Here is a 16554-nt window from a genome sequence, read left to right as displayed (position 1 = left end):
CATGTAGTAACCAACACTATGAAATAACACATATGGAATCATGTAGTAACCAACACTATGAAATAACACATATGGAATCATGTAGTAACCAACACTATGAAATAACACATATGGAATCATGTAGTAACCAAAACTATGAAATAACACATATGGAATCATGTAGTAACCAACACTATGAAATAACACATATGGAATCATGTAGTAACCAACACTATGAAATAACACATATGGAATCATGTAGTAACCAACACTATGAAATAACACATATGGAGTCATGTAGTAACCAAAACTATGAAATAACACATATGGAATCATGTAGTAACCAACACTATGAAATAACACATATGGAATCATGTAGTAACCAACACTATGAAATAACACATATGGAATCATGTAGTAACCAAAACTATGAAATAACACATATGGAATCATGTAGTAACCAAAACTATGAAATAACACATATGGAATCATGTAGTAACCAACACTATGAAATAACACATATGGAATCATGTAGTAACCAACACTATGAAATAACACATATGGAATCATGTAGTAACCAAAACTATGAAATAACACATATGGAATCATGTAGTAACCAAAACTATGAAATAACACATATGGAATCATGTAGTAACCAACACTATGAAATAACACATATGGAATCATGTAGTAACCAAAACTATGAAATAACACATATGGAATCATGTAGTAACCAACACTATGAAATAACACATATGGAATCATGTAGTAACCAACACTATGAAATAACACATATGGAATCATGTAGTAACCAACACTATGAAATAACACATATGGAATCATGTAGTAACCAACACTATGAAATAACACATATGGAATCATGTAGTAACCAACACTATGAAATAACACATATGGAATCATGTAGTAACCAACACTATGAAATAACACATATGGAATCATGTAGTAACCAAAACTATGAAATAACACATATGGAATCATGTAGTAACCAAAACTATGAAATAACACATATGGAATCATGTAGTAACCAACACTATGAAATAACACATATGGAATCATGTAGTAACCAACACTATGAAATAACACATATGGAATCATGTAGTAACCAACACTATGAAATAACACATATGGAATCATGTAGTAACCAACACTATGAAATAACACATATGGAATCATGTAGTAACCAAAACTATGAAATAACACATATGGAGTCATGTAGTAACCAACACTATGAAATAACACATATGGAGTCATGTAGTAACCAACACTATGAAATAACACATATGGAATCATGTAGTAACCAACACTATGAAATAACACATATGGAGTCATGTAGTAACCAACACTATGAAATAACACATATGGAATCATGTAGTAACCAACACTATGAAATAACACATATGGAATCATGTAGTAACCAACACTATGAAATAACACATATGGAATCATGTAGTAACCAACACTATGAAATAACACATATGGAATCATGTAGTAACCAACACTATGAAATAACACATATGGAGTCATGTAGTAACCAACACTATGAAATAACACATATGGAATCATGTAGTAACCAACACTATGAAATAACACATATGGAATCATGTAGTAACCAACACTATGAAATAACACATATGGAGTCATGTAGTAACCAACACTATGAAATAACACATATGGAATCATGTAGTAACCAACACTATGAAATAACACATATGGAATCATGTAGTAACCAACACTATGAAATAACACATATGGAGTCATGTAGTAACCAACACTATGAAATAACACATATGGAGTCATGTAGTAACCAACACTATGAAATAACACATATGGAATCATGTAGTAACCAACACTATGAAATAACACATATGGAATCATGTAGTAACCAACACTATGAAATAACACATATGGAATCATGTAGTAACCAACACTATGAAATAACACATATGGAGTCATGTAGTAACCAACACTATGAAATAACACATATGGAATCATGTAGTAACCAACACTATGAAATAACACATATGGAGTCATGTAGTAACCAACACTATGAAATAACACATATGGAGTCATGTAGTAACCAACACTATGAAATAACACATATGGAGTCATGTAGTAACCAACACTATGAAATAACACATATGGAGTCATGTAGTAACCAAAACTATGAAATAACACATATGGAATCATGTAGTAACCAACACTATGAAATAACACATATGGAGTCATGTAGTAACCAACACTATGAAATAACACATATGGAATCATGTAGTAACCAACACTATGAAATAACACATATGGAGTCATGTAGTAACCAACACTATGAAATAACACATATGGAATCATGTAGTAACCAACACTATGAAATAACACATATGGAATCATGTAGTAACCAACACTATGAAATAACACATATGGAATCATGTAGTAACCAACACTATGAAATAACACATATGGAGTCATGTAGTAACCAACACTATGAAATAACACATATGGAGTCATGTAGTAACCAACACTATGAAATAACACATATGGAGTCATGTAGTAACCAAAACTATGAAATAACACATATGGAGTCATGTAGTAAGCAACACTATGAAATAACACATATGGAATCATGTAGTAACCAAAACTATGAAATAACACATATGGAGTCATGTAGTAACCAACACTATGAAATAACACATATGGAGTCATGTAGTAACCAACACTATGAAATAACACATATGGAATCATGTAGTAACCAACACTATGAAATAACACATATGGAATCATGTAGTAACCAACACTATGAAATAACACATATGGAATCATGTAGTAACCAACACTATGAAATAACACATATGGAGTCATGTAGTAACCAACACTATGAAATAACACATATGGAATCATGTAGTAACCAAAACTATGAAATAACACATATGGAATCATGTAGTAACCAACACTATGAAATAACACATATGGAATCATGTAGTAACCAACACTATGAAATAACACATATGGAGTCATGTAGTAACCAACACTATGAAATAACACATATGGAGTCATGTAGTAACCAACACTATGAAATAACACATATGGAATCATGTAGTAACCAAAACTATGAAATAACACATATGGAGTCATGTAGTAACCAACACTATGAAATAACACATATGGAATCATGTAGTAACCAAAACTATGAAATAACACATATGGAGTCATGTAGTAACCAACACTATGAAATAACACATATGGAGTCATGTAGTAACCAACACTATGAAATAACACATATGGAGTCATGTAGTAACCAACACTATGAAATAACACATATGGAATCATGTAGTAACCAACACTATGAAATAACACATATGGAGTCATGTAGTAACCAACACTATGAAATAACACATATGGAGTCATGTAGTAACCAACACTATGAAATAACACATATGGAATCATGTAGTAACCAACACTATGAAATAACACATATGGAGTCATGTAGTAACCAACACTATGAAATAACACATATGGAATCATGTAGTAACCAACACTATGAAATAACACATATGGAGTCATGTAGTAACCAACACTATGAAATAACACATATGGAATCATGTAGTAACCAACACTATGAAATAACACATATGGAGTCATGTAGTAACCAACATAGTGTTCAACAATATATATAAAATATTTCATATTTGAGATTCTCCAATGTAGCCACCCTTTGCCTTGGTGACAGATTTGCACACTCTTGGCATTCTCTCAACCAGCTTCATGAGGTAGTCACCCGGAATGCATTTCAATTAACAGGTGTGCCTTGTTAAAAGTTAATTTGTGGAATTTCTTTCCCTCTTAAAGCTTTAAGGTAGGGGTGGTATACAGAAGATAGCCCTATTTGGTAAAAGACCAAGTCCATATTATGGCAAGAACAGCTCAAATAAGCAAAGTGAAACGACAGGCCATCATTACTTTAAGGCATGAAGGTCAGTCAATCCGGAACATTTCAAGAACTTTGAAAGTTTCTTCAAGTGCAGTCGCAAAAACCATCAAGTGATATGATGAAACTGTCTCTCATGAGGACCGCCACAGGAAAGGAAGACCCAGAGTTACCTCTGCTACAGAGGATAAGTTCATTAGAGTTACCAGCATCAGAAACTGCAGCCCAAATAAATCCTTCACAGAGTTCAAGTAACAGACACATCTCAACATCAACTGTTCAGAGGAGACGGTGTGAATCAGACCTTCATGGTCGAATTGCTGCAAAGAATCCACTACTAAAGGACACCAATAAGAAGAAGAGACTTGCTTGGACCAAGAAACACGAGCAATGGACATTAGACCGACGGAAATCTGTCCTTTGGTCTGAGGAGTCTATTTGTGGTTAGTGGACCCAGAGTAGGTGAACGGATGATCTCTGCATGTGTGGTTCCCACCGTGAAGCATGGAGGAGGTGTGATGGTGTTTTGCTGGTGACATTGTCTGTGATTTATTTAGAATTCAAGGCACACTTAACCAGCATGGCTACCACAGCATTCTGCAGCGATACGCCATCCCACCTGGTTTGTGCTTAGTGGGCCTATCATTTTGTTTTTTAACAGGACAATGAGCCAACACACCTCCAGGCTGTGTAAAGGCTATTTTACCAAGGAGAGTGATGGAGTGTTGCGTCAGATGACCTGGCCTCCACATTAACCCGATCTCAACCAAATGAGATGGTTTGGGATGAGTTGGACCGCAGAGTGAAGGAGCCAACAAGTGCTCAGCATATGTGGGAACTCCTTCAAGACTGCTGGAAAAGCATTCCAGGTGAAGCTGGTTGAGAGAATGCCAAGAGTGTGCAAAGCTGTCATCAAAGCCAAGGGTGGCAACTTTGAAGAATCTCAAATATATTTTGATTTGTTTAACACTTTTTTGGTTACTACATGATTCCATATGTGTTATTTCATAGTTCATGTCTTCACTATTTTTCAACATAAAGAAAAACCCTTGAATGAGTAACTTTAACTTTAGATTGGTACTGCATGTACACACACACACACACACACACACACACACACACACACACCTGTTGAGTCGCTCTGTTAGGCGCTGAGATTCCTCCACCACTTGGCGATGACGCTGCAGAAAACAGTCAGAAAATCAGAAACAGACAAAAAGTCAGCTCAGTCAGACAGAAACAGTCAGCTCAGTCAGAAACAGTCAGCTCAGTCAGACAGAAACAGTCAGCTCAGTCAGAAACAGTCAGCTCAGTCAAAAACAGACAGAAACAGTCAGCTCAGTCAGACAGAAACAGTCAGCTCAGTCAGACAGAAACAGTCAGCTCAGTCAGAAACAGTCAGCTCAGTCAGTCAGAAACAGACAGAAACAGTCAGCTCAGACAGAAACAGTCAGCTCAGTCAGAAACAGTCAGACAGAAACAGTCAGAAACAGTCAGACAGAAACAGTCAGACAGAAACAGTCAGCTCAGTCAGAAACAGTCAGCTCAGTCAGTCAGAAACAGACAGAAACAGTCAGCTCAGACAGAAACAGTCAGCTCAGTCAGAAACAGTCAGACAGAAACAGTCAGAAACAGTCAGTCAGAAACAGTCAGCTCAGTCAGAAACAGTCAGCTCAGTCAGAAACAGTCAGACAGAAACAGACAGAAAGAGTCAGTCAGAAACAGTCAGTCAGAAACAGTCAGCTCAGTCAGAAACAGTCAGAAACAGTCAGCTGTAGACTTTGGGAAGCGTGTGTGTGGACGTGTTTAAGGTGAAGGTTTAACTATACCTGAAGACCAGAAGTAGAATAGTAAACAAACTCAAATCTGACAAACTGGGAACATTTTGTTGGTCCCCATAAGGTAAAATGCTGTTTCTAGGGGGTTTAGAGGTTAAGGTTAGAATTAGGTTAAGGGTTAGGAGCTAGGGTTACATCTTTGGTTTAAGGTTAGGATTAGGTTAAGGGTTAGGAGCTAGGGTTAGGAGCTAGGGTTAGGTCTTTGGGTTAAGGTTAGGTTTAGGTTAAGGGTTAGGAGCTAGGGTTAGGAGCTAGGGTTACGTCTTTGGGTTAAGGTTAGGATTAGGTTAAGGGTTAAGAGCTAGGGTTAGGAGCTAGGGTTAGGAGCTAGGGTTAGGTCTTTGGGTTAAGGTTAGGTTTAGGTTAAGGGTTAGGAGCTAGGGTTAGGAGCTAGGGTTACGTCTTTGGGTTAAGGTTAGGATTAGGTTAAGGGTTAAGAGCTAGGGTTAGGAGCTAGGGTTATGTTTTTGGGTTAAGGTTAGGATTAGGTTAAGAGTACGTGTTAGGTTTACGGAAAATGAATTGTGTGTCCACGCAAGGTTAGCTGTGGGGGTGTACTCACCTTCTCGGCCACCTGTTCTCTCAGTACCTCGATGGGAACAGCCAGCAAACCCAATGCATTATGGGAGCTACGAAAAGCACTGGGGTCCACAGCCTATAAGACAGTAAATAAGGGAGACAGAGAGGGGTGACTGGGGTCCTATAAGACAGTAAATAAGGGAGACAGAGAGAGAGAGGTGACTGGGGTCCTATAGGACAGTAAATAAGGGAGACAGAGAGGGGTGACTGGGGTCCTATAAGACAGTAAATAAGGGAGACAGAGAGAGAGAGGTGACTGGGGTCCTATAGGACAGTAAATAAGGGAGACAGAGAGGGGTGACTGGGGTCCTATAAGACAGTAAATAAGGGAGACAGAGAGAGGTGACTGGGGTCCTATAAGACAGTAAATAAGGGAGACAGAGAGAGGTGACTGGGGTCCTATAAGACAGTAAATAAGGGAGACAGAGAGAGGTGACTGGGGTCCTATAAGACAGTAAATAAGGGAGACAGAGAGAGGTGACTGGGGTCCTATAAGACAGTAAATAAGGGAGACAGAGAGAGGTGACTGGGGTCCTATAAGACAGTAAATAAGGGAGACAGAGAGAGGTGACTTAGGTCCTATAGGACAGTAAATAAGGGAGACAGAGAGAGGTGACTGGGGTCCTATAAGACAGTAAATAAGGGAGACAGAGAGAGGTGACTGGGGTCCTATAAGACAGTAAATAAGGGAGACAGAGAGAGGTGACTGGGGTCCTATAAGACAGTAAATAAGGGAGACAGAGAGAGAGAGGTGACTGGGTCCTATAAGACAGTAAATAAGGGAGACAGAGAGAGAGGTGACTGGGGTCCTATAAGACAGTAAATAAGGGAGACAGAGAGAGAGGTGACTGGGGTCCTATAAGACAGTAAATAAGGGAGACAGAGAGAGGTGACTGGGGTCCTATAAGACAGTAAATAAGGGAGACAGAGAGAGAGGTGACTGGGGTCCTATAAGACATTAAATAAGGGAGACAGAGAGAGAGGTGACTGGGGTCCTATAAGACAGTAAATAAGGGAGACAGAGAGGGGTGACTGGGGTCCTATAAGACAGTAAATAAGGGAGACAGAGAGAGAGGTGACTGGGGTCCTATAAGACAGTAAATAAGAGAGACAGAGAGAGGTGACTGGGGTCCTATAGGACAGTAAATAAGGGAGACAGAGAGAGAGGTGACTGGGGTCCTATAAGACAGTAAATAAGGGAGACAGAGAGAGAGGTGACTTGGGTCCTATAGGACAGTAAATAAGGGAGACAGAGAGAGGTGACTGGGGTCCTATAAGACAGTAAATAAGGGAGACAGAGAGAGAGAGGTGACTGGGGTCCTATAAGACAGTAAATAAGGGAGACAGAGAGAGAGGTGACTGGGGTCCTATAAGACATTAAATAAGGGAGACAGAGAGAGGTGACTGGGGTCCTATAAGACAGTAAATAAGGGAGACAGAGAGAGAGGTGACTGGGGTCCTATAAGACAGTAAATAAGGGAGACAGAGAGAGAGGTGACTGGGGTCCTATAAGACAGTAAATAAGGGAGACAGAGAGAGAGGTGACTGGGGTCCTATAAGACAGTAAATAAGGGAGACAGAGAGAGGTGACTGGGGTCCTATAAGACAGTAAATAAGGGAGACAGAGAGAGAGGTGACTGGGGTCCTATAAGACAGTAAATAAGGGAGACAGAGAGAGGTGACTGGGGTCCTATAAGACAGTAAATAAGGGAGACAGAGAGAGAGGTGACTGGGGTCCTATAAGACAGTAAATAAGGGAGACAGAGAGAGGTGACTGGGGTCCTATAAGACAGTAAATAAGGGAGACAGAGAGAGGTGACTGGGGTCCTATAAGACAGTAAATAAGGGAGACAGAGAGAGAGGTGACTGGGGTCCTATAAGACAGTAAATAAGGGAGACAGAGAGAGGTGACTGGGGTCCTATAAGACATTAAATAAGGGAGAGAGAGAGAGAGGTGACTGGGGTCCTATAAGACAGTAAATAAGGAGACAGAGAGAGAGGTGACTGGGGTCCTATAAGACAGTAAATAAGGGAGACAGAGAGAGAGGTGACTGGGGTCCTATAGGACAGTAAATAAGGGAGACAGAGAGAGAGGTGACTGGGGTCCTATAAGACAGTAAATAAGGGTGACAGAGAGAGAGGTGACTGGGGTCCTATAAGACAGTAAATAAGGGAGACAGAGAGAGGTGACTGGGGTCCTATAAGACAGTAAATAAGGGAGACAGAGAGAGGTGACTGGGGTCCTATAGGACAGTAAATAAGGGAGACAGAGAGTGGTGACTGGGGTCCTATAAGACAGTAAATAAGGGAGACAGAGAGAGGTGACTGGGGTCCTATAAGACATTAAATAAGGGAGAGAGAGAGAGAGGTGACTGGGGTCCTATAAGACAGTAAATAAGGGAGACAGAGAGAGAGGTGACTGGGGTCCTATAAGACAGTAAATAAGGGAGACAGAGAGAGAGGTGACTGGCGTCCTATAAGACAGTAAATAAGGGAGACAGAGAGAGAGGTGACTGGGGTCCTATAGGACAGTAAATAAGGGAGACAGAGAGAGGTGACTGGGGTCCTATAAGACAGTAAATAAGGGAGACAGAGAGAGAGGTGATTGGTGGATCAGGTAAAGCTCAGTGATTGGCTAAAAGTTTACCTTTCCCCTCAGGTCGTCTGTCTGTCGGAGGTAGACGCGGTTTCCTGTCTGGTCCGTCACGCTAACGTATCCCCCCTCGGTCGGGGGGCGCTTCAGAACGTGACACGACGTTGCCGCGGTGACTCTCCGAGGAGACTCCTGGATGGCTGCGAAGCCACTGATGTCCAAGATCACCGGGATTAGCTGGGGTCTACACACACACACACACACACACACACACACTTTGATTTGAGAGTTCCTCATATCGACATTGGCTGCTGACACTATTACTAATACGGATAGACTGAATGGGGCAGATCTATGCATCTATATATCTATGATCTAGATCTACGCAATCTGATAGTCAAACCAACTATATCAACACCAACCATCAGACAGGGCCTGAAACCACCTATTGGGACAGATCAACACCAACCATCAGACAGGGCCTGAAACCACCTATTGGGACAGATCAATACCAACCATCAGACAGGGCCTGAAACCACCTATTGGGACAGATCAACACCAACCATCAGGCAGGGCCTGAAACCACCTATTGGGACAGATCAACACCAACCATCAGACAGGGCCTGAAACCACCTATTGGGACAGATCAATACCAACCATCAGACAGGGCCTGAAACCACCTATTGGACGTAGCTTTGTTTGAGTTGGAGTTTCCATGTGACTAAACAAACCGTAAAGGGCTTGGGATGATGCATCTGGACATTAGGAGCTTACTTCCTGAACTGGATTACATCCAGGTCTGGGCTATGCAGACACATCTGGATATTAGGAGCTTACTTCCAGCACTGAATTACATCCAGGTCTGGGCTATGCAGACACATCTGGACATTAGGAGCTTACTTCCTGCACTGAATTACATCCAGGTCTGGGCTATGCAGACACATCTGGACATTAGGAGCTTACTTCCTGCACTGGATTACATCCAGGTCTGGGCTATGCAGACACATCTGGACATTAGGAGCTTACTTCCTGCACTGAATTACATCCAGGTCTGGGCTATGCAGACACATCTGGACATTAGGAGCTTACTTCCTGAACTGGATTACATCCAGGTCTGGGCTATGCAGACACATCTGGACATTAGGAGCTTACTTCCTGCACTGGATTACATCCAGGTCTGGGCTATGCAGACACATCTGGACATTAGGAGCTTACTTCCTGAACTGGATTACATCCAGGTCTGGGCTATGCAGACACATCTGGACATTAGGAGCTTACTTCCTGCACTGAATTACATCCAGGTCTGGGCTATGCAGACACATCTGGACATTAGGAGCTTACTTCCTGCACTGGATTACATCCAGGTCTGGGCTATGCAGACACATCTGGACATTAGGAGCTTACTTCCTGAACTGAATTACATCCAGGTCTGGGCTATGCAGACACATCTGGACATTAAGAGCTTACTTCCTGAACTGGATTACATCCAGGTCTGGGCTATGCAGACACATCTGGACATTAGGAGCTTACTTCCTGCACTGGATTACATCCAGGTCTGGGCTATGCAGACACATCTGGACATTAGGAGCTTACTTCCTGAACTGGATTACATCCAGGTCTGGGCTATGCAGACACATCTGGACATTAGGAGCTTACTTCCTGAACTGGATTACATCCAGGTCTGGGCTATGCAGACACATCTGGACATTAGGAGCTTACTTCCTGAACTGGATTACATCCAGGTCTGGGCTATGCAGACACATCTGGACATTAGGAGCTTACTTCCTGAACTGGATTACATCCAGGTCTGGGCTATGCAGACACATCTGGACATTAGGAGCTTACTTCCTGAACTGGATTACATCCAGGTCTGGGCTATGCAGACACATCTGGACATTAGGAGCTTACTTCCTGCACTGAATTACATCCAGGTCTGGGCTATGCAGACACATCTGGGCATTAAGAGCTTACTTCCTGCACTGAATTACATCCAGGTCTGGGCTATGCAGACACATCTGGACATTAGGAGCTTACTTCCTGAACTGGATTACATCCAGGTCTGGGCTATGCAGACACATCTGGACATTAGGAGCTTACTTCCTGAACTGAATTACATCCAGGTCTGGGCTATGCAGACACATCTGGACATTAAGAGCTTACTTCCTGAACTGGATTACATCCAGGTCTGGGCTATGCAGACACATCTGGACATTAAGAGCTTACTTCCTGAACTGGATTACATCCAGGTCTGGGCTATGCAGACACATCTGGACATTAAGAGCTTACTTCCTGCACTGAATTACATCCAGGTCTGGGCTATGCAGACACATCTGGACATTAAGAGCTTACTTCCTGAACTGGATTACATCCAGGTCTGGGCTATGCAGACACATCTGGACATTAAGAGCTTACTTCCTGCACTGAATTACATCCAGGTCTGGGCTATGCAGACACATCTGGACATTAGGAGCTTACTTCCTGCACTGAATTACATCCAGGTCTGGGCTATGCAGACACATCTGGACATTAGGAGCTTACTTCCTGAACTGAATTACATCCAGGTCTGGGCTATGCAGACACATCTGGACATTAGGAGCTTACTTCCTGAACTGAATTACATCCAGGTCTGGGCTATGCAGACACATCTGGACATTAGGAGCTTACTTCCTGCACTGAATTACATCCAGGTCTGGGCTATGCAGACACATCTGGACATTAGGAGCTTACTTCCTGCACTGAATTACATCCAGGTCTGGGCTATGCAGACACATCTGGACATTAGGAGCTTACTTCCTGAACTGGATTACATCCAGGTCTGGGCTATGCAGACACATCTGGACATTAGGAGCTTACTTCCTGAACTGGATTACATCCAGGTCTGGGCTATGCAGACACATCTGGACATTAGGAGCTTACTTCCTGAACTGAATTACATCCAGGTCTGGGCTATGCAGACACATCTGGACATTAAGAGCTTACTTCCTGAACTGGATTACATCCAGGTCTGGGCTATGCAGACACATCTGGACATTAGGAGCTTACTTCCTGAACTGAATTACATCCAGGTCTGGGCTATGCAGACACATCTGGACATTAAGAGCTTACTTCCTGAACTGGATCACATCCAGGTCTGGGCTATGCAGACACATCTGGACATTAGGAGCTTACTTCCTGAACTGAATTACATCCAGGTCTGGGCTATGCAGACACATCTGGACATTAGGAGCTTACTTCCTGAACTGAATTACATCCAGGTCTGGGCTATGCAGACACATCTGGACATTAGGAGCTTACTTCCTGAACTGGATTACATCCAGGTCTGGGCTATGCAGACACATCTGGACATTAGGAGCTTACTTCCTGAACTGGATTACATCCAGGTCTGGGCTATGCAGACACATCTGGACATTAGGAGCTTACTTCCTGAACTGGATCACATCCAGGTCTGGGCTATGCAGACACATCTGGACATTAGGAGCTTACTTCCTGAACTGAATTACATCCAGGTCTGGGCTATGCAGACACATCTGGACATTAGGAGCTTACTTCCTGAACTGGATTACATCCAGGTCTGGGCTATGCAGACACATCTGGACATTAGGAGCTTACTTCCTGAACTGAATTACATCCAGGTCTGGGCTATGCAGACACATCTGGACATTAGGAGCTTACTTCCTGCACTGGATTACATCCAGGTCTGGGCTATGCAGACACATCTGGACATTAGGAGCTTACTTCCTGCACTGAATTACATCCAGGTCTGGGCTATGCAGACACATCTGGACATTAGGAGCTTACTTCCTGAACTGGATTACATCCAGGTCTGGGCTATGCAGACACATCTGGACATTAGGAGCTTACTTCCTGAACTGGATTACATCCAGGTCTGGGCTATGCAGACACATCTGGACATTAGGAGCTTACTTCCTGAACTGGATTACATCCAGGTCTGGGCTATGCAGACACATCTGGACATTAGGAGCTTACTTCCTGAACTGAATTACATCCAGGTCTGGGCTATGCAGACACATCTGGACATTAGGAGCTTACTTCCTGAACTGGATCAAGACATTATAATATAATAAACACAAAGAAATGCAAGCCTTTGGTCATTAACACGGTCAAATCCAGAAATGATCATTTCGAAAACAAAATGTTTATTCTTTCAGTGAAATACGGAACCGTTCTGTATTTTATCGAACGGGTGGCATCCCTGTCTAAATATTGCTGTTACATTGGGTGGCATCCCTGTCTAAATTTTGATGTTACATTGGGTGGCATCCCGCACAACCTTCAATGTTACGTCATAATTACGTAAAATTCTGGCAAATGAATTAAGGTCTTTGTTAGGAAGAAATGGACTTCACACCGTTCTCAACGAGCCAGGCGGCCCAATCTGCTGCATATACCCTGACTCTGCTTGCACTGAACGCAAGAGAAGTTACGCAATTTCCCTAGTTAATATTGCCTGCTAACATGAATTTATTTTAACTAAATATGCAGGTTTAAAAAATGATATATTTCTGTGTATTAATTTTAAGAAAGGCGTTTATGGTCAGGTACATGCAGCGACTGTGCTTTCCCCCAGAATACGCTTTGGTTAAATCATCGACCATTTGGCGAAGTTGAAGTAGGCTGTGATTCGATGATAAATTAACAGGCACCGCATTGATTATATGCAACGCAGGACAAGCTAGATAACCTAGTAATATCATCAACCATGTGTAGTTAAATAGTGATTATGTGAAGATTGATGGTATTTTACAAGATAAGTTTAATGCTAGCTGGCAACTCGCCAAGGTCCTTTTGACGCTGCACTCGCGGAACAGGTGGTCAGCCTGCCAGGCAGTCTCCTCGTGGAGTAACAGGTGGTCAGCCTGCCGGGCAGTCTCCTCGTGGAGTAACAGGTGGTCAGCCTGCCACGCAGTCTCCACGTGGAGTAACAGGTGGTCAGCAGTCTCCTCGTGGAGTAACAGGCGGTCAGCCTGCCACGCAGTCTCCTCGTGGAGTAACAGGTGGTCAGCCTGCCACGCAGTCTCCTCGTGGAGTAACAGGTGGTCAGCCTGCCAGGCAGTCTCCTCGTGGAGTAACAGGTGGTCAGCCTGCCACGCAGTCTCCTCGTGGAGTAACAGGTGGTCAGCCTGCCACGCAGTCTCCTCGTGGAATAACAGGTGGTCAGCCTGCCACGCAGTCTCCTCGTGGAGTAACAGGTGGTCAGCCTGCCACGCAGTCTCCTCGTGGAGTAACAGGTGGTCAGCCTGCCACGCAGTCTCCTCGTGGAGTAACAGGTGGTCAGCCTGCCAGGCAGTCTCCTCGTGGAGTAACAGGTGGTCAGCAGTCTCCTCGTGGAGTAACAGGTGGTCAGCAGTCTCCTCGTGGAGTAACAGGTGGTCAGCCTGCCACGCAGTCTCCTCGTGGAGTAACAGGTGGTCAGCCTGCCACGCAGTCTCCTCGTGGAGTAACAGGTGGTCAGCAGTCTCCTCGTGGAGTAACAGGTGGTCAGCCTGCCAGGCAGTCTCCTCGTGGAGTAACAGGCGGTCAGCCTGCCACGCAGTCTCCTCGTGGAGTAACAGGTGGTCAGCCTGCCACGCAGTCTCCACGTGGAGTAACAGGTGGTCAGCCTGCCACGCAGTCTCCACGTGGAGTAACAGGCGGTCAGCCTGCCACGCAGTCTCCTCGTGGAGTAACAGGCGGTCAGCCTGCCACGCAGTCTCCACGTGGAGTAACAGGTGGTCAGCAGTCTCCTCGTGGAGTAACAGGTGGTCAGCAGTCTCCTCGTGGAGTAACAGGCGGTCAGCCTGCCATGCAGTCTCCTCGGGGAGTAACAGGTGGTCAGCCTGCCACGCAGTCTCCTCGTGGAGTAACAGGCGGTCAGCCTGCCATGCAGTCTCCTCGGGGAGTAACAGGTGGTCAGCCTGCCATGCAGTCTCCACATGGAGTAACAGGCAGTCAGCCTGCCACGCAGTCAGTGCTCAGTGTCCAAATAGGCCGATTCACGGTTGATATGAAAACTTTAAAATCGGCCCTAATATAGGTCAACCGCTAACATGAATGTGTAGGTTAATGTGTTTATTGTAGGTTAATGTGTTTATTGTAGTTTAATGTGTATTGTGGTGCTGTACAGGACTTATCTGGAACAGAGACCTTGGTCTCAGCATTGACTCACTGTCTAAATAAAGACACCTTGGTCTCTTTTTAGAGGGCTGGTTCTAGTTGATGTACTAGTGGGTTATTAGAGGGCTGGTTCTAGTTGATGTACTAGTGGGTTATTAGAGGGCTGGTTCTAGTTGATGTACTAGTGGGTTATTAGAGGGCTGGTCAGCTGGTTCTAGTTGATGTACTAGTGGGTTATTAGAGGGCTGGTTCTAGTTGATGTACTAGTGGGTTATTAGAGGGCTGGTCGGCTGGTTCTAGTTGATGTACTAGTGGGTTATTAGAGGGCTGGTCAGCTGGTTCTAGTTGATGTACTAGTGGGTTATTAGAGGGCTGGTCAGCTGGTTCTAGTTGATGTACTAGTGGGTTATTAGAGGGCTGGTTCTAGTTGATGTACTAGTGGGTTATTAGAGGGCTGGTCGGCTGGTTCTAGTTGATGTACTAGTGGGTTATTAGAGGGCTGGTCGGCTGGTTCTAGTTGATGTACTAGTGGGTTATTAGAGGGCTGGTTCTAGTTGATGTACTAGTGGGTTATTAGAGGGCTGGTCAGCTGGTTCTAGTTGATGTACTAGTGGGTTATTAGAGGGCTGGTTCTAGTTGATGTACTAGTGGGTTATTAGAGGGCTGGTCAGCTGGTTCTAGTTTATGTACTAGTGGGTTACTAGAGGGCTGGTTCTAGTTGATGTACTAGTGGGTTATTAGAGGGCTGGTTCTAGTTGATGTACTAGTGGGTTATTAGAGGGCTGGTCGGCTGGTTCTAATTGATGTACTAGTGGGTTATTAGAGGGCTGGTCAGCTGGTTCTAATTGATGTACTAGTGGGTTATTAGAGGGCTGGTCGGCTGGTTCTAATTGATGTACTAGTGGGTTATTAGAGGGCTGGTTCTAGTTGATGTACTAGTGGGTTATTAGAGGGCTGGTTCTAGTTGATGTACTAGTGGGTTATTAGAGGGCTGGTTCTAGTTGATGTACTAGTGGGTTATTAGAGGGCTGGTTCTAGTTGATGTACTAGTGGGTTATTAGAGGGCTGGTCAGCTGGTTCTAGTTGATGTACTAGTGGGTTATTAGAGGGCTGGTTCTAGTTGATGTACTAGTGGGTTATTAGAGGGCTGGTTCTAGTTGATGTACTAGTGGGTTATTAGAGGGCTGGTTCTAGTTGATGTACTAGTGGGTTATTAGAGGGCTGGTCGGCTGGTTCTAGTTGATGTACTAGTGGGTTATTAGAGGGCTGGTTCTAGTTGATGTACTAGTGGGTTATTAGAGGGCTGGTTCTAGTTGATGTACTAGTGGGTTATTAGAGGGCTGGTTCTAGTTGATGTACTAGTGGGTTATTAGAGGGCTGGTTCTAGTTGATGTACTAGTGGGTTATTGGAGGGCTGGTTCTAGTTGATGTACTAGTGGGTTATTAGAGGGCTGGTCAGCTGGTTCTAGTTGATGTACTAGTGGGTTATTAGAGGGCTGGTTCTAGTTGATGTA

At 43.4% G+C, this 16554-nt stretch overlaps 1 protein-coding gene across 1 annotated transcript in view; it reads right to left on the bottom strand.

Annotated features, from left to right (window-relative positions):
• Positions 1 to 16554, bottom strand: part of chtf18 (CTF18, chromosome transmission fidelity factor 18 homolog (S. cerevisiae)) — a 61300-nt gene that overhangs the window by 42279 nt on the left and 2467 nt on the right. Inside the window, 3 exon segments of the mRNA XM_031811171.1 lie at positions 5045 to 5097; positions 6317 to 6409; positions 8981 to 9170. Of these exon segments, the coding sequence (XP_031667031.1) occupies positions 5045 to 5097; positions 6317 to 6409; positions 8981 to 9170 (336 nt within the window).

This window comes from Oncorhynchus kisutch, unplaced genomic scaffold, assembly GCF_002021735.2.
Source record: "Oncorhynchus kisutch isolate 150728-3 unplaced genomic scaffold, Okis_V2 Okis01b-Okis20b_hom, whole genome shotgun sequence".
In the NCBI taxonomy this organism is placed as follows: domain Eukaryota; kingdom Metazoa; phylum Chordata; class Actinopteri; order Salmoniformes; family Salmonidae; genus Oncorhynchus; species Oncorhynchus kisutch.
The sequence above is the reverse complement of the archived record's forward strand: the minus strand, read 5'-3'. Positions and strand labels throughout refer to the sequence as shown.